General features: G+C 45.9%; 1 protein-coding gene across 1 annotated transcript in view; it reads left to right on the plus strand.

The window, feature by feature from the left end:
* The window catches only part of HK2 (hexokinase 2), a 57,145-nt gene that overhangs the window by 16,024 nt on the left and 16,774 nt on the right, over positions 1–24,347 (plus strand). The window contains exons 2-7 of the mRNA XM_032243450.1: positions 2,452–2,614; positions 17,080–17,228; positions 21,701–21,820; positions 22,750–22,845; positions 23,313–23,412; positions 23,669–23,852. Of these exons, the coding sequence (XP_032099341.1) occupies positions 2,452–2,614; positions 17,080–17,228; positions 21,701–21,820; positions 22,750–22,845; positions 23,313–23,412; positions 23,669–23,852 (812 nt within the window). The remainder of the gene's footprint in view (positions 1–2,451; positions 2,615–17,079; positions 17,229–21,700; positions 21,821–22,749; positions 22,846–23,312; positions 23,413–23,668; positions 23,853–24,347) is intronic.

Raw genomic sequence — 24,347 nt, forward strand, 5'->3', positions numbered from 1 at the left:
TTTTTACAAAGACAATGGAGAACAGGTCATTAAAGCCGAAGGATGGTGCCTGACAGGTGAGAAATGCTTAAAGAATGTTTAGCTGCTGTAACTGTCACCAATACTGTTTTCATCTGTCATTGAACATGTGGAAGATGATTTTCTATTGGGCAAAAGGCAACATGTGTAAAGGGTGACTTTAACTCGATTCTTAGGGTTAAGGATGAGAGGTGTCTGATTGGAGTTCCAACAAATCTTGAAGCAGTTTAAACATTGAAGATAAACTAAGATTAGCTGCTGTAGAGTTTGCTCTTTTGTGTGCATAATGTCATGCCACTGGACGTGATGATGGGACCTTTTAATCAGGTGGGACAGGCTCAGATCCTCAGTGCAGGAATTCCTGTGCCCTTTGCAAACACCTGGAGCCTTATATGATAGGGGGAGCATTAGTGAGGCTTCTGGGCCTTTCTTCTCTTTGGGAAAGTAGTGAGGTGGGAGCATCTCTGTCACATGTCATACTCATGACAATGTTCAGAGACATGTCTGCTGCCCCCTGACTTGCTCAGTCACCCCTGTGGGCCTTGCTCTCCACTATCTGCCCTTCATGTCTGCATTGGGAGGTGACTGGAATAGAAGGTGGCCTTTTAATGGATATGGCCAGCCTGCATTCACTGCAATGCTGTTTGACATGTATAGATCCTGCTGTATCCAAGCAGACAGGGGGCAGTCATCTAGCAGAGTGGACAAGACCAGTGGACCCAGACCGGAGGCCAGTGTGAGGTCACATCCAGGAAAACACAGCCCTGGAGGCTGAGGTAGATTCCAGGAGTTGGAAACCAGCTGGGAAATATAGCAAGACCCTGTCTCACAAATAAATAAATAAAATAAAAGATTTAAAAAAAAATCACCAGAAAAGCAAGTGAGAGAGCTATCTGATGCTTCTCATTCTCCTGGTATTAAATCTGGGAGAAGTTCATGTGAATTTATGTTGGAAACAGGATCAGTGAAAGAATTAGGAGCATTGCCTCCACCTGTGCACAGAGGCTGCATTATCATTTACATAGAGCCTCTCTGTTGTGTCAGGTGCTGTGCCAGCCTCAGGTATGCAAAGGTGAACAATTAGACATTGTTATTCTAGCCTTTGGTGATTATGATTTGGACCCTAATATACATTTAGCTCCAAATTGTGGATGGTGTTGTGAGGGGAAAAGCTCAAGCTCTCAGAATAACAGGGAAGCCTGACTGATGTGATCTGGAGGATGAGATGAGGCCTCTGTGGAGAGAGGCCTGAAGGAATGGTAGGAGATTGGCAGGTCATACACCTGGGGGGCCTGTGTGCCTGAGCTTCAAGGCAGGGATGGGCAAGTTGGGGAAGTTGGGGAACTGAACCAGGGAGAGAATCTACACAGAGTGCAGACGTTACAATAAGATTAGGAGGTGGGGCTGGCATGGTGGCTCACCCTTTTAATCCCGGAACTTGGGAGGCCAAGGCAGGTGGATTGCTTCAGTCCAGGAGTTTGAGATCAGCCTGGATAACATCATGAAACCATGTCTCTGCTAAAAATACAAAAATTAGCTGGGTGTGGTGGCACACCTGTGTAATCCCAGCTACTTGGGAAGATGAGGCATGAGAGTCTCCTGAACCCAGGAGGTGGAGGTTGCAGTGAGCCAAGATTGTGCCACCGCACTCCAGCCTAGGCAACAGGGTGAGACTCTGTTGTCCCCTGCTCCCCCCAAAAACCCCGGAAAATTAGCTCAGCATGGTGGCATGTGCCTGTAGTCCCAGCTACTCAGGAGGCTGATGTGGGAGGATCACCTGAGCCTGGCTGAGATCTCATCACTGTACTCCAGCCTGGACAACCTGAATGACACCCTGTCCCCAAAAAAAAAGATTAGGAGGTGGCTAGAGGCCGCATCCTATGGGGCCTCGAAAGAATTTTGAGTTTTGTTCCAATGGAAAGCCATTGAAAGATTTTAAGCCGGGGATCAGCAGAGTCTGGCTGGGTGTGGAAGTGGAGGGAAGAGGTAAAAGCTGAACTGGGGACTGTAGGAGTCCAGGAAAAAGGCAATGGCTACCTTGCCTAGGGTGAGGGGCGATGGGATTGATGTGACTGCATGTGTCAGGTGCTGGGGGAACAAGAGATGAGGGTAATGAACCCTGGCTCCAGCCAGGGTTGTCACAGGCCTTCAGACTCAACCATTCTGAAAAGAACTCTCCTCTGCCTTAATAGGCCTTTCTTTTTGGAGAATTGGTATGCACCAATTCTCCAAAAATTAGATCCATTTTTATAATTTTAGTTTCTTTTAAAGACAAAATCCTATCAAACCAGTTCCTACTAGTGGTCTTTAATAGTAACTTTCTGTACATAACAGGTTTTGTTCTTTTGAAGGATCGAGTGGTGTTCCATGACATAGACCTATACCGTAATTTATTTAACCTGTGGGTCTCTGCTCTTGTCTTCCTCCTTTCAGGTTGACCAGTATCTCTACCACATGCGCCTCTCTGATGAGACCCTTTTGGAGATTTCTAAGCGGTTCCGCAAGGAGATGGAGAAAGGGCTTGGAGCCACCACCCACCCCACTGCAGCAGTGAAGATGCTGCCCACCTTTGTGAGGTCCACTCCAGACGGGACAGGTACTGCACCTCGGGGATGGCTCTAGCTGCTGCGTTACTTGGGGGTGGTTTAGTTGGCTTTGCACAGGGACCTAAAGAACTCAAAAGCCTCAGAAACCAACTCTGGCTAAGGGAAGCATTCAAGGAATTAAATGGAAGGGTGTGTGATGGATGGACAGGAGGTCTGGGAAAAGCTGGCAGTCCTGGCAGTCAAGGAGAAGCACCTTTGTCAGCCCTACTGTGGCATTGCTGTTGGCCATTTGTTTTCCACCTGTGTGCTGAGAAAGGCTGCTTGGCCCTGTTTGGCATTTTACAGTCCCACTGAGGTTGCACGCAGTGGTGGCAATGAACCACAGCAAATGTACCTCATGTGGCCACGACTCTACACCATGGTAGCTGCTCTCTGGCTCACCTGCGCACGCCCTAACTGGGACACCGTGTAGGCATGCGGGAGGGACGATGTCGTGCACATTGACCTAGGTTTTTTTCTCAAGCCCCGTGAAAGAAGTACTAGAAATCCAAATAGACTTAGGGAAAGAATGGAGAGCCACAGTGCGTATTAAGGAATTAAAGGTTCTGAAGTCCCGAAATATGAACCTATTAAGCTTTGTTTAATCACCTTATTTGGATACAGAATTCTTATTTTATGTTGTACCACCCAGCAAGTGATTTAATCAGGTTGGGGGAAAAGGATCATGGTGAAGATTCAAGTTGGAGAGGGCCAGTGGGTTAGGGCTAGATGACTGAAGGCCTTGAATACAAGCCTAAAACATTTATAAGTCTCTCTGCAGTAGCACTGGGGAGTGAATGCAAGTTTTTGGGGGATGTGAGCAGAACCATCTTGGTAACGTTATGTCATTGGCAGTATAGGTAGAGTGGAGGGGGAGCAAGGCTTGGCTGGCGGAGCACAAGACCTGACCCTGGTGGGTGGCGGTGGTGGGTGGACAAGAATAGGATTCAAGGGTGGGGCCCAGGTGTTCAGCCCAGCTGCCTGGGAATGGCAACATCCCAGAGAAGGGGACCAAGCAAAGTTGTGTCAGAGCTTTTATTTAATCCTATAATAGGTGCCTCCATTTTAGAGATGAGCAGCCTGTGAGGTCCATGAGGGGTGGGGGATGGAGGGTAGGTACTCACATCTAGGGGACAGGAGAAAGAGCCCAAGGGGCAGCTGCCAGGGCAGTGGAAGAACCAGGAAGCACAGTGTCTGAGAACCTAAGCGGGGCGACATCTCCAGGAAGCTGTCAGGTCACTGGTGAGGCATCTGCAGGGGCATTGTTGGGAGAGGAGTAAGGGCAGGGCGTGGGTCAGGGCTTGTTACTGCACGTGCCTGTGCGATTTCTAGTGCATATGTGTCCTTGAGGCTCATCTCCCTAAGTACCTCTAGGGACCTGGTTGTCTAATGAGACTTTGAATGGTTCCCAAAATAAGTAAGTGTTTGCTGAAGCTTTGGGACTCAGCCTGGAGCCAACACTGAGGGTATGACCTTGTTTAGAATTGTTCTCTGAGTGTGTATTTCTCATTTGTGTGAAGAGCCCCTTGAGGTGAGGGGCCTCTGTGGGTTATCTCTTTTTTGTCCTCTAGATTGGCATGTTTACCTACCACTCCCTCTGACTGGAAACCACACCCATTTCTGAGATTTTTATTTGACATTCAGGGCCTTGTCTTTATTTCACCCAGCACCAATACTAAGTAAGGACCCTAAATATTTTTTAAATACATATGGTCTACGGACCCTTCTGAGCACCTTAATGTATTAACTCATTTGCTTTTCAAAAACCTTTACGGTAAGTACAAATTGTATCCACTTTTTTTTCTTGAGACAGAGTCTCACTCTGTCATCAGGCTGGAGTGCAGTGGCATGGTCTCGGCTCACTGCAATCCCCGCCTCCCAGGTTCAAGTGATTCTCCTGCCTCAGTCTCCTGAGTACCAGGGACTACAGGCACACACCACCACCCACACCCCCAGCTAATTTTTGTATTTTTAGCAGAGACGGGGTTTCACCATGTTGGCTGGGATGGTCTCCATCTCTTGATCTCGTGATCCGCCCACCTCGGCTTCCCAAAGTGCTGGGATTACAGGCATGAGCCACTACGCCTGGCCTATTTCCACAATTTTTAGATGAGGAATTTGAGGCTTGGATGTCAAGTTGTCCAAGATCATACAGCCAGTGAGAGGCTGAGTTAGGAATCAAGCTTGTGTAAGCCGAAGTTCAGGCATTGGTACTGCACCTGATGCCTTCTGTCTCCGTTAGTGCATGTGTCAGCCTGTGCACTTGGCGCTGGAGCACACTGCAAATGCTCAACTAAAATTTTTTTTTGGAATGGAGTTAGGACTGATTGTTTAGCCTGTGTTTAGCCTTAATTCAGCCTGCCTATAGGCAGGCTGAATTAAGTTTGTTGGGGATAACTAATTATGGGGAAAGTTTTCAAAATTCTCATTGCTTTCCTGAAGCTGGAGGCACCTAGACCTCCCATGCACCTTGAAGCTTGCACTGTTTGTAGCACATACTGGAAGGTCTTATTCACTGAAACAAAGAAAGTGTCTCCTGGAATAGTGGAGACCAGATTGCAGGAAACCTACACCTAATCCCTCCTGCCTCATTTGCAGGGCGTCCATAGGTTAGCTCCTCACCCCCACACTCTTGGGACTCAGCCTTTGCCTTTGTAAAGTAAAGAGGTTGGACTCAGCAGTTCCAGTCTGTTCTGCACGTTTACTAGAACTAGTGTGCTAGTCTATTTACACAAAAACTTCTGAGGTCCTGTAATGGGAGATGAACCCTTAGTGTTCATTGGATGGTGTCTTAACTCATTTTTGTGTTGCTGTAAAGTGGAAAAAATATATATATACATATATATACACATCATATATATATATATATGAACACACAAACATATATGGATACATATATGACAACTCAGCAATTCCACTTCCAACTATATGCCCTGAACAGACTCCTGTACGAATCCAAAAAGACATGGCCCAATAATGTTCATTACACTGTTGCTTATAATGGCAGTGTATTGGAATTTTTTTTTTTTTTAGATGGAGTCTTGCTTTGTCACCCAGTGGTGTGATCTCAGCTCACTACAACCTCTGCCCAGGTTCAAGTGATTCTCCTGTCTCAGGCTCCCGAGTAGCTGCAATTACAGGCACCCACCACCACACCCAGCTAATTTTTGTATTTTTAGTAGAGATGGGTTTCACCATGTTGGCCAGGCTGATCTCAATCCTGACCTCAAATGATCTACCTGCCTTGGCCTCCCAAAGTGCTGGGATTACAGGTGTGAGCCATTGTGCCTGGCCTGGAAATAGTTTATGGCATATTCCTGTGATGGAATATTATATAGTATGTTACATACATGAGCGTATATGAATACAGATATATCCCAAACAATAAGTGGAGAACATTGAGGGAGGAGATGTACCTCATAGCAGTTGAATGGAAATTTAAAGAAATCCCTCAAAGCTTTACCTACTTTGCTTATGGACACACACTCACATCATAAAGTTAATGGGATATTAACTGGAAAATGCATACCTGATAGCTGATAGGGGCTACTCCTGGCAAGAGAAAGGAAAATGGACTGGGGAGGAGAAGATGAGGGAATGCCATTTAAAGTGGTCAGCATCAGCTGGGCGTGGAGGCTCACGCCTGTAATCCCAGCAATTTGGGAGGCCAAGGTGGATGGATCACCTGAGGTCAGGAGTTTGAGACCAGCCTGGCCAACATGGCGAAACCCTGTCTCTACTAAAAATAAAAAAATTAGCCGGGCCTGGTGTCGTGCACCTATAATGTCAGCTGGGAGGCTGAGGCATGGAGAATCGCTTGAACCTGGAGGGTGAAGGTTGCAGTGAGCTGAGATTGTGTCACTGTACTCCAGCCTGGGCAAAAGAATGAGACTACCTCAAAAAAAAAAAAAAAAAAAAAAAAAAAAAAGAATAAAGATACAGTGATCAGCATCAGGGCTTTCAAGTTTCGTTTTGTTAGTTGGGGATGTGAGTTATGGAATATGGCAGTGAAGATAGGTGACTCCTAAGTTGATACAGATGATCAAGAATGAAAATTCTCTGTTGTCAGCACCCCAGTGAAGTGCTAAGAGGAAAGGCCGAGGTGAAGTTGTGTCAGCGATTCCCTGGGCCAGGTGGTTGCACCCAGCCTGGGTGCCTGCTGCTGCTGCTGGGGTGAAGCTGCATCCCTCTCCCACAGAAGGCTCGAGGCCTTTGCTTCAGGGGCACCTGTTCAATGACACCTTTCTTAGCACCTTCATTTCTCAGCCTGTTCATGACTAGTATTACTTTTCAAATCTGAGAAATCAAACTTCAGCTCTAGAGAGAGCCAATCCTTAAATCCATAGCTTTCTAACTTTTCTGTACTTTATCTTCACTGCAAGAAACATATGCATATAAATATTTATATGAAATGAAACAATTTTGGGGACCAGAATTTATTCTTAAACATGATGAAGTTGGGTTTCTTGTCTTCTATTCTTTAAGAAAGTTGCTAGTCAGAACCTACTACATGTTTTTCACATTGCAGTTTGAAAGCCACTGCCTTAAATGATCCTTGGCCCAGTTTGGTTCTAGATGAGCATTTCAATTCTTGCTGGCATGAAATATGTAGTTTCAGGACAGTGTGGGGTGAGAGGTGAGAGTCAGAATTACACGTTCAAATGGGTTTGAATTCAAGCTGTGTGCTTCAGAGCAATTTATTTATGCTGTGACACTCTATTTCCTTATTTGTGAAAAGGGGAAATATCAGGGGATTGGTTTTCTGAGACTTAAGGGAGCATCTGATATGTGACTTTCTCACATGTGCTACAAACACCCCTGCAACCACAAACCACCACTACAAAAGGCACGCTTATTGCCAAATTTACTAAGAAAAGGTGAGTGAGTCTCCCAGGTTCTTAATTTCAGAAGAGATTGGCATCAAGGGAGCAGACGTGAGGGTTCATCCCCATCACCAGGGGCGCTGCATTTTGGAGTGAAGACCAGGCTCCAGTTCTCATACCAGCTCCACTTATCTAATTGTAATCAAAGTCCTGATAGAAAATGTAGGAGAGGCCAGAAAGTTTCAGGCCATTCTTTTGTGGTGGAGGCCTCCACATCATGGCTTATGGGCTGTCTGTAAAAAGGCAGGGAATGTCAGCAGCCACTGAGCCCTGTGGGGGTAAAATGTTCAATGCCAGTCCTGAAGTACCTGTGCTTCAGAGGTTGTGTGGTCTACACAGTGTGAAGAAACATAGTTGGCACAGTTAAAAGTGCAGTAGACATGAATGGCCCGGGAATGTCTTACTCGATGACTGAATTTGGTGTCAGCCAGAATATATTTAAAAATGGTCTCAATTTGTCTTTTTGCTTCATTCCTAAACAGTTTTAACAAGTTGAAAGAATTCTATAGTGATCATCTATATTTTACTCGGTTTGCTTTATGCTTCCATCTGTCAGTCCATCTTGTTTTAATTGATGTATTACAAAATATAAATTGTATTTTATAATGTATTTTGAGAAATACAGTAAATACTAATACTGAACTCTATTACTATGTATGCTGAAGTTTTAGGGTTGAAATGTGTACTTCAGCATACATAGTAACTAGAGTTCAATATTTGTTGTATTTTCTTTTGATGTAAGATCTACATGCAGTGAAATAAATCTAAGAATATTATCTAATGAGTTGACCAATACAACTGTTTAATACAACCTCCACCAGAAAAGGGAATGCTTATACATTTGGTGGGAATGTAAGTAAGTGCAGCCTTTGTGGAAAACAGTATGGAGATTTCTCCAAGAATTGCTCTCAAAGAACAGTATAGAGATTTCTGAAAGAACTAAAAATAGAACTACCATTCCATCCAGCAGTCTTACTGTTGGGTATCTACCCAAAGGAAAAGAAATCATACCAAAAATATGCCTGCGCTTATGTGTTTATCACAGTACCATTCACAGTAGCAAAGATGTGGAGTCAGCCTAAATGCCCATCAATGGACAGATGATTGGATAAGGAAAATAGGGTATATATACACAATAGAATACTATTCAGTTTTAAAATAGAAGGAAATCATATATGTTGCAGCATCTTGGATGGAACTGGGAGCTGTTATTTTAAGTGAAACAGCTCCAAGACAGACAAATACTGCATGTTTTCACTTATAAGTGGGAGATAAAAAATGCGTCCACATGGGCATAGAAAGTGGAATGATAGACAGTGGAGGCTTGGAAGGGTGAGGGGTGAGGATAGGAGGGTGGACGTGTGGATGATGAGAAATTGCTTAACGGATACGATGTGTGGTATTCGGGTGATGGATACACTAAAAGCCCTGACTTCACCATTGTGAGTATATCCATGTAACAAAATTACACTTGTACCTCATAAATTTATACAACTAAAAAAAACCTCCATCAACTTAGAGAACATTACCATCACCCCAGAAAGTTACCTTGAACCTCTTCCCAGTTAATTCCTGTTCCTGACCCATCAGAGGCAGTCACATTCTAATTTTCCACATATATGAGTCTTGCCTGTTTCAGAGCTTCACATAAATCGACTCATACAATATTTGTTTTTTATGTGAGTCTTCTTTTGTCATAATGTGGGATTTATCTGTGTTGTGTCTATGTGTCGTTCAATTCTTTTGGTTGCTGATTCCATAGTATGGTTAGAATCACCTATGATTTGAGTATTGATGGAAACCTGGGCAGTTTCCAGTTTTTGACTATTTGAGTAAAGCTGCTATGAACATTATTGCACAAGCCCTTTTGTGGACATGTTTTTGGTTTCTTGTATAAACAACTAGGAGTGGAATTACTGGGTCATTCATAGAGTTTGGTATCTGTTCAATTTTTAGAAAACTGCCAGACCTTTTCCCCAAATTGTTGAACCATTTATACTCCCACCAATAATGTTTGAGAGCTCTGCCTGCTCCATATCTTCAACAGCATTTGTTGTCTGTATGCCTTTATTTCTCTTTTTGCAGTGGAGAGCTGACTAAAGAAAGCATTCATTTGTATTTGCCAGGAATCACACCATCTTGACCTCTCTGTAGGTAGCCCTAATCTGTGCTATGATCCTGTGTGTGATTGTGGTACTGGCCCTAACACAGCTCTGTCAGGGGCCCACCACACACATCGTAGGGTTCTGGTTTTCAGAGAACAGCTTCATCTTTTTTTTTTTTTTTTTTTTTTTTTTGAGATAGAGTCTCCCTCTTTTGCCCAGGCTGGAGTGCAGTGGCACGATCTCGGCCCACTGCAATCTCTGCCTCCTTGGTTCAAGTGATTCTCCTGCCTCAGCCTCCTGAGTAGCTGGGACTACAGGCACGCACCACCACGCCTGGCTAATTTTTGTATTTGTAGTAGAGATGAGGTTTTACCATGTTGGCCAGGCTGGTCTCGAACTCCTGACCTCAGGTTATCTGCCTGCCTTGGCCTCCTGAAGTGCTGAGATTACAGGTGTGAACCTAGCCGACAGTTCCATTTTAAAAGGGAATGCAGGGGCTGGGCCCAGTGGCTCATGCCTGTAATCCCAGCACTTTGGGAGGCCGAGGTGGGTAGATTACTTGAGGTCAGGCATTCAAAACCAGCCTGGCCAACATGGTGAAATCCCACCTCTACTAAAAATACAAAAAATTAGCTGGGCATGGTGGTGCACACCTGTAATCCCAGCCATTCGGGGGGCTGAGACAGGTGAATCACTCGAATCCGGGAGGTGGAGGTTACAGTGAGCTGAGATTGTACCGCTGCACTCTACCTTGGGTGAGAGATCGATGGAGTGAGACTCCATCTCAAAAAAAAAAAAAAAAAGGGAATGCAGGAAGAATTGAAGGTGAAGGTCACTTGTGGTCAGATGGTGACAGTTGGGATGTAAGCATAGATAGTCCATGGCCATGAGATTTCACAGTTTACATTGGCTTGAACTGCTGAACAAAAGTTGCTAGGGCAAATCAGATGATTATCTTTTTAAAGGAATCCTAAATACAAGTTGGCTTTGTGTCATTAAAATAAGAAGCTCAAGTACAACCCAACTGAAAATGTGCCAGCCGCATGTTCTAACTTAGAAATGAAGTATCTTTGAGCTGTGTTTATTACCCTTGTCTTGGCAAGATCGTTTGGATCTAACTATGCCTTATAAGGCAGAGTGAGGATAAGGCAGTGTCAAATCGATCATTTGACTCTTCATTTCTGAATTGTGAATTATTTTCACAGGTAAGTATACTTCCATCCTCTAGCCAGACTTAACCCTCTAGAGAGCGGGGAACCATGATGCTGATGGTGATGGTGATAAACATTGCAGATAAATTTTTTGTAGTAGAGACAGGGTTTTACCATGTTGGCCAGGCTGGTGTCGAACTCCTGACCTCAGGTGATCCACCAGCCTCGGCCTCCCAGCGTGCTGGGATTACAGGCATGAGCCACCACGCCCGGCCTATAGATGTCTTAAGTGCCAGGTACCGTACTAAACGGTGTGTTTGAGCTATTTCATCAGTTCTTAAAGTCATCCAATGGTGGGAACACTGAACTTCATTTTACAGAAAAAGAAAATAGATTTGGAGCAATTAGGCAACTTGCCCAAAGTCACATAGTGAGCAGGTGGCAGCATTGGGATTGGAACTCAGCTAGCCGAATTGCCAGTGCCTGGGCCTTTAAGCACGCCACCAGTGGCACATTTTGTGTTTATGTGCCTTCCACGCTGCTAGCATAATGCATGGATTCTTCTTACTAACCCAGGCCTAGCTGTTCAGTTCACTCAACAGACCTCTCCGAGCCTTGGTCCTCTGTGCAGCAGCAGTGTGCTAAGCTGCCTCGTGCCCTGCCTTTGAAGAGAGAAAGTTGTGCTGGGGAGATAAGGCCCATGCAGACAAAACAATTAGAGATATCGGGCCATAGAATGCAAACAAATGATATGATAAAGGGAGACCAGGCTGGTGATAGGTTGCATAGAAAGCTGGTCAAACCTGAAAGAAGCCCTTATCTTGGTTGCTCTGCATTATATTAACAACTATACAGCAGAGACATACATCAAGAGCTAGCACACAGCAAGTTAATTTGTGAACTTATATAGTCCAGGCAATATAAATTGAAGATTGTACTGATAACCTCAGTACAGCAGGTGGCATTTATGTTGTCAGGCGTCGTGCCAAACACCTTACACTTCATTGCATTGAATCTTGATAAAGTGCGTGTGCGTGTGCGTGTGTGTGTGTGTGTGTGTGTGTGTGTGTGTGTGTGTATGTTTCCCTGTGTTCTTGTTCTGGGTTGTGAAGGGGAGGTGCTGGCTAGAAGGAGGTTATTGTTACTGTTACCCATTTTTAAAACAGATGATGAAATCCGAGTAGCAGATTTCCTAATAAATTTCACAAAGGCACATGGCTGATACATGTTAGAGTGGGATTTGAACCCAGGTCTGCCTGCCTGAAAAGCTGAACATGCTCAAACCTTACACAATACTGAAATATAATCATGTTTTAACCCTTTGAAGAGTGGTTTCACTTCTGTGGGGCTAATTACATCTCTCTGTGACTAGCATGTATTTTGAGCTTAAGAAACATTTCCCAGGTAAAAGGAGCACCAGAGTGGTGCTTTCCAAAGGGTATCCTAGAAGCTTTGGGGTGCTGGTCATGTGCTTTATGTGTTCCACACCCCTCCCTTCAGTTGAAGCAGCTCTGTTTTTCTCTATTTTACATTGTGGCATTTGGCCCATCAGTTTTGTTTGGAAATAAACATTCTGCTGCTTAAAATGGTTTGAAAACAAATGATGTAGAAGATCAGATCACTCCCTTCCTAGTCTGTACCAGACACCAGTATTAACTGTGATTCATTACCTTTAATGACACGGAGTAGCCGGGCGCGGTGGCTCACGCTTGTAATCCCAGCACTTTGGGAGGCCGAGGCGGGTGGATAACAAGGTCAAGAGATCGAGACCATTCTGATCAACATGGTGAAACCCCATCTCTACTAAAAATACAAAAAATTAGCTGGGTGTGGTGGCGCATGCCTGTAATCCCAGCTACTCAGGAGGCTGAGGCAGGAGAATTGCCTGAACCCAGGAAGAGGAGGTTGCAGTGAGCCGGGATTGCGCCATTGCACTCCAGCCTGGGTAATAAGAGCGAAACTCCATCTCCAGGGGAAAAAAAAAAAAAAAAAAAGACACAGAGTATTGAATACTTCTGTATGGCTGAGCTCTTGAATGGTGGCTGGTGTTGCATTGTAATGGAGTAACTGGAATCCTGGGGCTTAAAAAGAGGCTGCCAGGTGTGGTAGTGACCATGGTGATTCCAGGTACATGGAAAATATGTGCCTGGAGACCCGTATCTTGCTGCATTACCTGGTTAGGACTTGGAGATGTATCTTTTCGGTCCTCGTTTCATTTGGAGCGCATGTCATGCATTCTCGGAGCAGTCCTCTGTTGTGTGCTAGCAGGTGCTTCAAAACTAAAGGAAAAAACGAGATCCCCTCAACCCAGAGTCACCCCATAGAGGAAGATTGGAATGTTCAGCGTAGTTACCTGGGGCCACTGGAAATGCTTTTGCAGAGCAGGAAGGGCAGGTCCCTTTAGGGGCATTAAGTTCTAAATATAGGGCTGGTTCAGGAACTGAATGTGAAAGTATGCTTGTGTGTCTTTGACCCACCTCCAAGTTTAAGGCTGCATGCCTCAGGCGTTGAGTGACAAGGAAGAGCTGCAGGCTCTATGGTTGGATGAAATACAGTCCAGTGTTCTGATTTGCCTGAGCCTCTCCCTGTTTTGGCATTGAAAGTCCTATATCATAGGAAACCCCTCCATCCTGGGCAAACTGGGATGGTTGGCCACCTTACATGGCCCTGGAGCCCATGCTCTCGCTGCTGCTCAGCTCAACTGTGGCAGCAGCCCTGAAGCTGCCTACCTTGTGCTAGCCCTGTCCACCACAGTGCCGCTAAAGTCACTAAAGCCCTTTTGAAAACACAAATCTGACTTTCTTAAGAACCAAAGAAAGTCCTTGGCAATGGTATTTGCTGTGCGGTTATAGCCATGTCACATGAGCCCTATGTTGTAGCCACTCTGGACGTGCCATTTTTTGGCACCCACAAATTAGTACCAACTTGTAGTTATACCAAATCTCTGTCCTGCCTTACTGGACACTGGACCATGCCATGAACCTCCACAGCCTTGACAGGGAGAAAGGGAACAAGTACCATGATAGGATTCTTTTTTTTTTTTTTTTTGGAGACAGAGTCTGGCTCTATTGCCCAGGCTGGGGTACAGCAGTGGTGAGATCTCAGCTCACTGCAACCTCCACCTCCTGGGTTCCAGTGATTCTTCTGCCTCAACCTCTTAAGTAGATGGGATTACAGGCCTACACCACCATACCCAGCTAATTTTTGTATTTTTTGTAGAGATGGGGTTTCACCATGTTGGCCTCAAATTCCTGACCTCAAGTAATCCACCTGCCTTGGCCTCCCAAAGTGCTAGGATTACAGGTGTGAGCCACCGCGCTCGGCCTATATATTTCTATATGTTCGGGAGACGTCGGCAATATGAATCCTGTTCTACAGGTGAGGTGACGTGCTCAGAGAGTCCTGTGATGTGCCCACACCACACAGGTAGTGAAGCACTGAGCTGGAATTCAAAATGAGGTCTGCCCACCTGTCTGAGGTCCAGTGCCTAACCTGCTCTGTGGGGTCCTGTCATGGGTGGGCATTTGGAGAGAGGGGCTGTCTCAGGATTGCCGAGTCACAGTGCTGGGCCTGCCTCGGAAGGAATGCAGTCCTTGGCTATGGTGGTTGTGGTTTTGCATGTATGTGGAAGAGAGCTGCAGGGAGGAGGGTTATTGGGGAATGTGTGTTTCAGAGGAGTCCTGTAAGCAAAGAAAGAGAGGACCTCCTTCCTGGGAATAGGGTCATCAGCAATACTTTATTATTCGTGTTTTCCCTTCAGTCCATCAGAAAATCCTGCACAGGCCCCATTCTTGGTGGAGCTGTGCCCTCCCGTGAATCCAGCTGGGCTGTCCTCGGATGATGACCGGGGCAGCCTCGCCACCTCAGACCCCTGTGGTCACTGATTCAGCGGATCGCATGTGTCCTGGACTTGAGAGTGCTGATGAGGCAGTTCATCTCTGATATCCCTTTTATCCCTCATGACAGCCACCATGTTGCGTTTCCTAGAATCTGGCTAAGTTCCCACTACCAGGGAAGGCTCAGAGCTGGAGTGTCTGGAAAAGTCACCCATGACCATGAGGCAGGGAGGCTAACCCCAGGTGAGGGCATTGTTGCTGTAGCTGGTGGTGGGGCCACATCTAGTTGCTGGGCAGGGAATGGAAAATTAGCACCCCTAAGGAGAAATTCTGCAGTCACTGAAACTGATCCCAGTGACTTTTCTTGGGTAGGTTTCTGCAATCCCTTCTGCTGTCGTTGGCCTGGGAGACTCAAGGGTGGGTATGGGACAGGGTCTGCAGAGAGCCCGGAGAGAAAGTATCTAGCACTTAGTGAGCGTGTCCTGCTCCACACTTGGTCCTGCTCCACACTTGTGTGTCTAGGTTTTCCTCTCACAGCAACCCAATGAGATGCGATGTTCCCATTTTAGAGACCAGGCAGCTGAGGCTCAGAGGCTCAGGAACTTTCCTCCTGGACCGCAGGTGATGTGGGCTCCAGAGCCAGTCTCCGTGTGTCATGCCGCCTGGCACTGCTGGTTGTGTGGTTTCTGGTGGATGCTGTCCACCCTTTTCCCCCTTGGGACCCTAGGGGCTGTGGGTGGTGGTTTCAGGTAGCTGGGCAGATGTTGCTTTTCTCAAGGGCTAAGTGCTAGAGGTGCTGAGTGGACTCGGGTGTAAAACAAACATTCTTGGGTCGTTGAGTCAGAGCATCTCCCTGACCTCTGACCTGTTCTGCCTCATTTCAGTGCCGTTCTCCCACTGGGAAGGGGCTGAATGTTGACAAACATGCCAATAAGTGACCCCCCTGGGAAATTGCCTTGTATCCTTTGAGAAGGTTGTGGCGGGGAGCAGAAGACTGCGATACTGCTTGTGGTTGGGGCGGCCAGCTGGGGATGTGCCTTGTCTGCCCCGCCAGCCCTGCCCCGCTGTAGGCTCCACGCCTCTTCAGCACTTTCATTCTGTGCCACACAATGGGGCCTTTCCCTATAGCTGGTGTTGTCACCCAGCATCTGGATGTTTCCTGTCCACACTGCTGCTTCCTGGAGGGTAGGAAGTGCGCCTTCCCAGTGACACATGACAGTCTTCACCCATTTGTGTCTGTGTCTCCTTTCCAAAGTCTCACTCGCCGTCTCCTGTTCCCTCACAGCTCTTCTATGGCTTGAGTGGCCTGACTCTTGTCGTACACGCATTCTCTTGTATTGTAATAAGCCTGAGATCCATTCTGGGGGCACTTGCTTGGCTTATTCATCAGGCCTCTTACTTTATAGTGAGTTAGACCTCACTCCACTTCAACACATGACCCCACTGATCTTGCTGCATGACATGGCCCTCATAATATGCAAACATTAGAAAGTATATTTGTAACTGCCATCACAATATGCAAACATTATATGCAAACATTAGAAAGTAAATTTAGTACTGCTGTCACAATTTGGTGTTCTGGGAGTATGAGGAACAGAATGGACCCCTGGCCTGGGGCTTGCTTGAAAGCATTGAGGAGATAATCGGCTCTCAGGAGAGGGTGAGCACATCGTTGGATGTGAAACTGCCTTATTGTGGATTGAACCATAAAAGTAATGTATATGCGATGGAATACTACTCAGCCATAAAAAGGAATAAATTAATGGCATTCGTAGCAACCTGAATGGGATTGGAGACCATTATTCTAAGTGAACTAACTCAGGAATGAAAAACCAAACATTGTATGTTCTCACTCGTAAGTGGGAGCTAAGCTATGAGGATGCAAAGCCATGAGAATAATACAGAGGACTCAGAGGAAAGGATGGGAAGAGAGTGAGGGATTAAAAAAACAACCTATGGGCCGGATGCGGTGGCTCACGCCTGTAATCCCAGCACTTTGGGAGGCCGAGGCGGGTGGATCACGAGGTCAAAAGATCGAGACCATCCTGGTCAACATGGTGAAACCCCGTCTCTACTAAAAATATAAAAAATTAGCTGGGCATGGTGGCACATGCCTGTAACCCCAGCTACTCAGGAGGCTGAGGCAGGAGAATTGCCTGAACCCAGGAGACGGAGGTTGCGGTGAGCCGAGATCGCACCATTGCACTCCAGCCTGGGTAACAAGAGCGAGACTCCGTCTCAAAAAAAAAAAAAAAAACAACCTGTGAGTTTCCAGTTGTAATAAAGCTTTGAGAATTAAACAACAACAAAAAAGTAATGTAAAGGTGTATAGCATTAAATCAGACAATGTATAAATGTAGAGATAAGTAAATCCCACTGGTCACCCCTTACCCACAGATAATCCTGGAGGGACTTGGAGTTTTAAGTCTTGGTTGGTTCCTGGAAGAGTTTGACTTTGTTCTCTTGCCCAAAATTAATAGTGGCCTTTCTTTTCTCTGCAGAACACGGAGAGTTCCTGGCTCTGGACCTTGGAGGGACCAACTTCCGTGTGCTTCGGGTGAAAGTAACCGACAATGGGCTCCAGAAGGTGGAGATGGAGAACCAGATCTATGCCATCCCCGAGGACATCATGCGAGGCAGTGGCACCCAGGTATGACCCTTCTCTCGGGGCAGCCCCTGGTGACAAAAAACTTCCTTGGGCTGTTCTTTCTGCACCTTCTCCAGTCGCTCTCAGCGTGTGGATAGACAGACATCCAAGACACTCCTGGATGCCAGCACAGTTGTAAGGGATCCCTCTCGGCTGGAACTCGGGCTGCTTGGTTGTGTTTTATACCTAATGTGTACTCAGTATTAAAAGCAGTGACTGGAGAGGAAGCATGAAATCCAAGTAAGACGCTGTTCCAGTATTGTCACATCGCAGGCCTCAGGGCTTGGAAGAGGTCGAGCCCTCTGACTCCTGGTCTGTTGTTCTCTCTCTCACGCGAAGCTCCCTCCTGGGAAAGGAATTTCTGACCATGAGTAGAACATGCGGGGAAGATATTTTTAGACTCATAATTTGTCTTTGGGGGTGGCCTTGAGGTAAACTGGCTTTCATTGTTATAATGCTGGGGTTGGAGAAGGGAGGCTGCATACCGAGGACTGTGGGCATTTGAGCGCTACCGAAGGTGTCACGTGACTCCAGTATAACATCAGGAGGGACACAGGGTAGACGCCCTTCCACTGCCACTCCTGTGCCTGCACCAAGCTGAGGTATTAAAGAGGTTGGGCCCTGTCACTCAGGCACTCTAGCTATGTGATTCTGGGCAAGTGATATGGCTTGGCATTCATCTGTATAAAGGGATGGTAGTATGTGGTTTGTGGTGTAGATTAGAGGAGATGATGCCTGTTAAGTATTTGGCATAATGCTGGTGCATAATCTAGTGCTCTTACTGTTTTTTCACAGGGGCTTTTATCTTTTTATCTAATTGCTTCTTGTGCTATCACTTTCTGTGGCTAGTAATTGCATTGTTCCCTGTTGTGGGGGTTGTGGTTGCCTTTTCTTCCAATTGCCTCAGTCTCCTGCCTTAGGCCCCATCCCCCAGATTACAAATATTTAAGAACCAAGTAAACAAACAAACAAACAAAATCACACCTGAAGTTTGGCTGTGATTATGTAAAAGACTTTGTGATGACGATGTGTTGCGTGGATTTTTAAGTTGTGTGAGAAGAACACCCTCTTTGTTGCTCACACTTTGACAACATGCAGGGCCCAGGCACCTGGCAGTCCCTGCAGTGTCGTCCCTAAAGCCTGGCAAGGACAATGAAGTGCGTCTCTGCCAATTGAGAAGAATTCATTTTGAACGTTCAAGATGTGAGTGAAGTTTTTCTTGAAAAACTTAACCTTAAAATCGCTCAGACCACCTAGTTCGAGGGTATCAAGAAAGTCTACTGTCCATGCAATAAATAAGCAAAACATTTTAGTTCAGATTTAAAAACAACAACAACAATTATGAGACCCACCTCAAAGAACATTAAAACTGTTAGGATATTAGAAAGATTTTGAATAAGCAGAAAAAATGTTATCTACAAATGAAACAGAAAACTAGAAGAAAATATAGGTATCTGTTTGATCCTAAGGAATGGAAAGAAGACTGTGTGCCTAAAAGCAGCAGAAAACACTTGGAAAAAGACTGGAAGTTCATTGTGGCTATTTTAGTGGTGAAATTACTGGTGCTATTTTTCCTACATTTTCCCTTTTTTTGGTATTCGGTATCAGTATTTTACTTAAAGGAAAACAAGTGGATTGTAAAAATAATTTAGTTGAAACTAAGAACAAATCTTGAAACCCCAAACTTGCAAACGTCTTTGAAGAATTGCGAACCTGGGCAGTGGCGGTCCCTGGGTAAAGTCTGTCTTCTGGCACATTAATTTCTCCTGAAGAGCAGTGGATTGCAAACCTGAATAGCAGCCACTTAAGATTTTAAAAGTATATCTCATGGAAAGGGAAGTGAGCAGATGTTCAGAGCAGTAAGGAAAAGGAAACTGTTTTAACTCATAACGTGATGCCCTTTGAGCCTTTTTTATGACAGGAAGGTGTTAGCTTTTTCTCAACATCTTACCCTTAGTTACTCCTCAAAGAGAAAATGAGATAGTCTTCCAGTTCAAGGAAGCAATGTCTCCTCTTCCCACTTGAGAAAAGGTGTAGGTTCTTTGAACCCGGCACTAGCCAGTGGAACTTCTTGCAGCGATGGAACCGTTCTCTGTCTTCCCTGTGTAGTATGATAGCCACTGACCCTGTGACATCGAGCCCTTAAAATGTGGCTGGTATGACTGGGAACTGAATTTTTAAGTTTTTTTCTTTTCTTTTCTTTTTTTTGAGGCAGTCTCACTCTGTCACCCAAGCTAGAGTGCAGTGGCACTATCGTGGCTCACTGCAACATCTGCCCCCCAGGTTCAAGCGATTCTCCTTCCTCAGCCTCCTTTGTAGCTGGGACTACAGGTGTGCGCCACCAGGCCTGGTTAACTTTTCGAATTTTTAGTAGAGATGGCTAAGTTTTTGAATCACCATGTTGGCCTTGAACTTCTGACCTCAAGTGATCTGTCCACCTTGGCCTCCCAAAGTGCTGGGATTACATGCAGGAGCCACTGCACTGGCCTGTTTTAAAAATTCTAATGAATTGACATAGCCACAGATGGTCAGTGGCTACTGTAATGGGCAGGCAGTATTTAATGCTCCTTCATGGTCTATTTTTCTCTACCTACCTATGTTGGGAGGGCAATTGGAAATAAAGCAGTGATCAGAGCTGGGGGAGGAGAAACCATTTTGCTTTTCCTCCTTCTAACCCCCGCCTCCAATCTTTGATGATTGGTTTTATCTCTTTGCACAACTTCTGCAACTCCCAAAACTCCCGCAACTCCCCCCTTCTTTTTTTTTTGGATAAACACTATTTGTATCAAAGATCATTTTGACTAGAGTACCAGGAAAAGAAGGTGCTGGGAATTTAATATACGTATCATATAATTCATCTCCAGTCAGTTTCCCAACAGAACAGAATTTGCTGAATATTTCCCTATTTCCATGTTAAAATACTTGAATTCTGTTCAAGGGAGTTGTCTCACCTGCACTGGTGATCCTCATGGCAAGAGAGCCTTGGCCTCCCAAGCCTTTGCTCTTTGAGAATGTTTTGGTTTGGAGGTCAAAGGTTCAGCCTCAGCTGTTGTTAACTTTGCATGGGATCAGACAGAGGGACAGACAGAATGGATGCGGGAAGCTTAGTTAGATCCAGCCATCTTCCAGATTGGGGTGGCCTTGTCTTCCTGGGGCCCTGCTGCTGACCATACCCTAGGCATCAGGAGAGCCAATAGGTCTGTCAGCTTCCCTCCCCCAACCTCTCAATTCCTTTATAAATGCAAATACTTTGTGCGGTTTGGCATAGTGTTTCTCAAGCTACTGTTCCTGGATCACCTGGAGGGCGGAGGCCTTGCTGACAGATGGCTGGGCCCCACCCCACAGTTTCCTCTATCATCGATCAAGGGCGGACCCTAGAATGTGCATTTCTATCATGTTCCCAGGTGATAGGGCTGAGCTTTCTGCTCCAGGAGCACACTTTGTAAAACCATAGTTTAGTGGAATCTTCTTGTTCCTTCCTGGATAGGAAAAGGATAGTTGTCCTCTGACTCATCTTGGCTTTTAGATTTTGTTACTTGGTGAACCTGGAATCTGCCTAGCCTCTTTGGCCTCTGCTTACTTTTTATACCAGAATGCCTCTGGTCTCAGCTCTTAAAACCTACAGGGTCAGCAACTTCTCTTTGAGGGTGTAGGGTGGGCAAGAAGGAAGCCAGGGGATTGTGGGTTTTGGGGCTGATTGAAAGCCTGGCCTATTGTGAATACAGCTTTTCTAAGGCTTAGGAGCTCTGGGTTCTGCACAGTGAGTGTGTGTGGTCATGGCTCTGAGGCTGCTCATCCCCAAAACCCTACTTATTTCTCAGCGCTCTTCATGGACTCACTGGATATTCCGTTTAGAAAGTTAGAAAACAAGGATAACTTCTTTGAATTGCCCTCAGGTGATGAGTTTTCTAGAATGGGGAAAAATATAAAAATTACTTGTTTTTGTTAAGTTGGTTCATAGAATGCCAACAGAGAGTGTTGTCCCCGCAAGCCACTCCCTGCCCCATCACCAGAGATAGGGATGCTAAAATACTTCTTGGCAGCAAGATGGGCTGGCCTTTCTGGTAAGATCATCAACTGGGCATCTATGTCAATGGAGCTCTGATGGGATCACCAAAGCATGTTCTGTTCCCCAGGCATGCAGTGACTTTTTGATTAATGTTGGCCATGATTTCCCCTCCCTCACAGGGTTATCGTGACAGCAGTTTAGATAAATGGCTTAAGTAGAAGACAATATTTAGTAGGCAATAATAATGTTAAGACTTTATATGTATTGACTCATGTCCTCCTTTTTGTAACTCCATGAGGACAGGTCCAGTTATAATTCCCATTTTGTAGATGAGCAAATGAAGATATCAGAGGAGATATGGGTTTTGCACACATTCAGCTAGTTACTTGCTGAGCCAGAAGTGCATGCCCTTAATCTCCATGCTCTTCTATCTCTCTGCTTACCACTCTGTGTTGTGTGTCCTTAGCTGTTTGACCACATTGCTGAATGCCTGGCTAACTTCATGGATAAGCTACAAATCAAAGACAAGAAGCTCCCATTGGGTTTTACCTTCTCGTTCCCTTGCCACCAGACTAAACTAGACGAGGTAAGATGGGCTCTTCACCACTTTCGTGCTTCACTCTTGGGGCTGGGAGGGCTGAGAGGACTTCTGAGCCTCCTGCTATGGTATTGGTGGTAGTACTGGGTGATTGTGCAGATGAAGTTCTGCCTTTCTGGGTAAATGTGTGTGTCAGTGTGGGGAATGGTGAAGAAATATTTGGGGGGTTGAGAGCGCTCTTTGTCACCCTCTCTCCCACACACATTGCACAGTGTCCTTGTCCCATCCAGGGAAACAGGAATGAGAAAGCAGGAACTCCTTGATCTCAAATGCTGTGATAAAGACCCTTGGAAGAAAGATGCTTGGAGAGTTAATGATGTAAGGACACAAGAACAGTCATGTATTGCTTAACAATGCGGATATGTTCTGAGAAATGCTTTATTAAGCGATTTCCCTGATGTATAAACGTCATAAACTTACACAAACCTTGATGGTATAGACTGCTACACACCTAGGTTGTGTGGGACAGCCTGTTACTTCTAGGCCGCAAATCTGTATAGCATGTTATTGTACTGAATGCTATAGGCAGTTGTAACACAGTGATATCTGTGTATCTAAACTAGGCAATAGGAACTTTCCAGCTCTATTATAACCTTGTTACCATCACAGTATATGCAATCTGTCATTTACTGAAACATTGTTATGTGTCACATGACTGCGTCTTATAGTGACAGATCTAACTTGCTCTTTCCATTTCCTGGAGTTTATCATGAAGGACTCATTCATTTAACCTCCCTTCCTGGTCTTTGAGGGGCCTGAGTTTCTTTTTCCTAGGCTAGCCAGGAAGTAATACACAAATTCAACCACGACTTCAGCCCAGTGGCAGAGGTCTCTGCTAATGACGGCAGTTTGAGAGAATGTGGTGTGAACTTTAGTTTTAGTGGGAAATGAATATTCACTCGTTGGTCCTCTTTCAGAGTTTCCTGGTCTCATGGACCAAGGGCTTCAAGTCCAGTGGAGTGGAAGGCAGAGACGTTGTGGCTCTGATCCGGAAGGCCATCCAGCGGAGAGGGGTGAGTGGGGTGGTGGGAGCCTGGGGTCTGTGGGCTCTTCTGGGTCCACCTCGAAGTCTCCCTGAGTGTCCTTGGCTCATCATGATTTGCTTTTGTGGAGCTTAGGGAGAGGTTCTCTTTTCCCTGACACACTTACCCAGTAATTTTGTATGTGATCAGCTGCTTTGTGGGGTGGCGGTTAAATTATCCCAATGAATAATAATCTTAGTCTTGGCACAAGACTCTTTAGTTCTTAACCTGAAGAAGACTTGAATATCATTTCCAAATAAGAAAGTTGGAATGGTGTTAACATGGAGTGGAATGGCACAGAGAGAGAATAAGAAAAACATCTTATCATGGCAGTTATGGGGAGGAAGGGGGAAAGAGAGAGAGAGAGAGAGAGAGGAGAAGGAGTAGTGATGTACAGCTGGAGTCAGGAAAGTCACCCTCTGTGATGATGGTCAGAGCCCTCCCTTTTATCTCCACAGGATTTTGATATCGACATTGTGGCTGTGGTGAATGACACAGTTGGGACCATGATGACCTGTGGTTATGATGACCACAACTGTGAGATTGGTCTTATTGTGGGTGAGTGAGTGAACACTGGGCATGAGGGCCTGTGCTGGCCAAAGTATGGGAGTGTGGGCTGGAAACGAATGGTCCAGTCATTTTGGAGAGCTGAGCTGGGACTCATGGAATTGGGTGTAGCAGAAGACTGGGCCATGTGTTGGGTTGCCCCCAGAGTCTGCAGTGAGAAATCCCAGCCACCCTGCAGTGGTGTAAGAGGGAAGAGGGGTGGGGGAGATGGAGCAGGCGTGTGTATAGCAGTCCCTTGTTTTGGCAGGCACGGGCAGCAACGCCTGCTACATGGAAGAGATGCGCCACATCGACATGGTGGAGGGCGACGAGGGGCGGATGTGTATCAACATGGAGTGGGGGGCCTTTGGGGACGATGGCTCGCTCAATGACATTCGCACTGAGTTTGACCAGGAGATTGACATGGGCTCACTGAACCCTGGGAAGCAACTGTGAGTAGGCCCTTCTTGTGTGGGTGGGCTTGGAGGGGGCCTTGGGAGCTTAGTCTGGGGCTGGTCAGGGTCAGGGGGTGGTTTCTTTACAGTCTTACATCCCCAAAGTTTGCCACGGTGGCCACTGGTCGTAGGAATGTCTGTGACTATTAATTGCTGAAAGGTTCTAAAACAGAGAGCAAGCGGATATCCTAGATTATATCTAATAATGTGTGTCCTTCAGAGGAGTCATTTTGGAAGGTTCTAGTCTGAGTGTAAGTGGGTGGCCCTGCTCTTTTTTCCGCCTTCTATTTGTAAATTGTCTGCGGGAACTGTGAGCCACTAAAGTGTGTTGAGATGGCCAAGACTGGGGTCTCTGAAAGCTCCTTTCATAGCTCCCACTCCATCACCCCCAAAGGACAGGCTGACAGCTGGCTGCTCACTGCTGGCCCCTGGAGTCCCGAGTCCTGCCGCAGCTGCAGGCAGACCTATGCCCTCTGGAGACATTGGCTGAGG

This window comes from Sapajus apella, unplaced genomic scaffold (genome assembly GCF_009761245.1).
Source record: "Sapajus apella isolate SASKATOON/1434 unplaced genomic scaffold, GSC_monkey_1.0 scaffold52, whole genome shotgun sequence".
In the NCBI taxonomy this organism is placed as follows: Eukaryota; Metazoa; Chordata; class Mammalia; order Primates; family Cebidae; genus Sapajus; species Sapajus apella.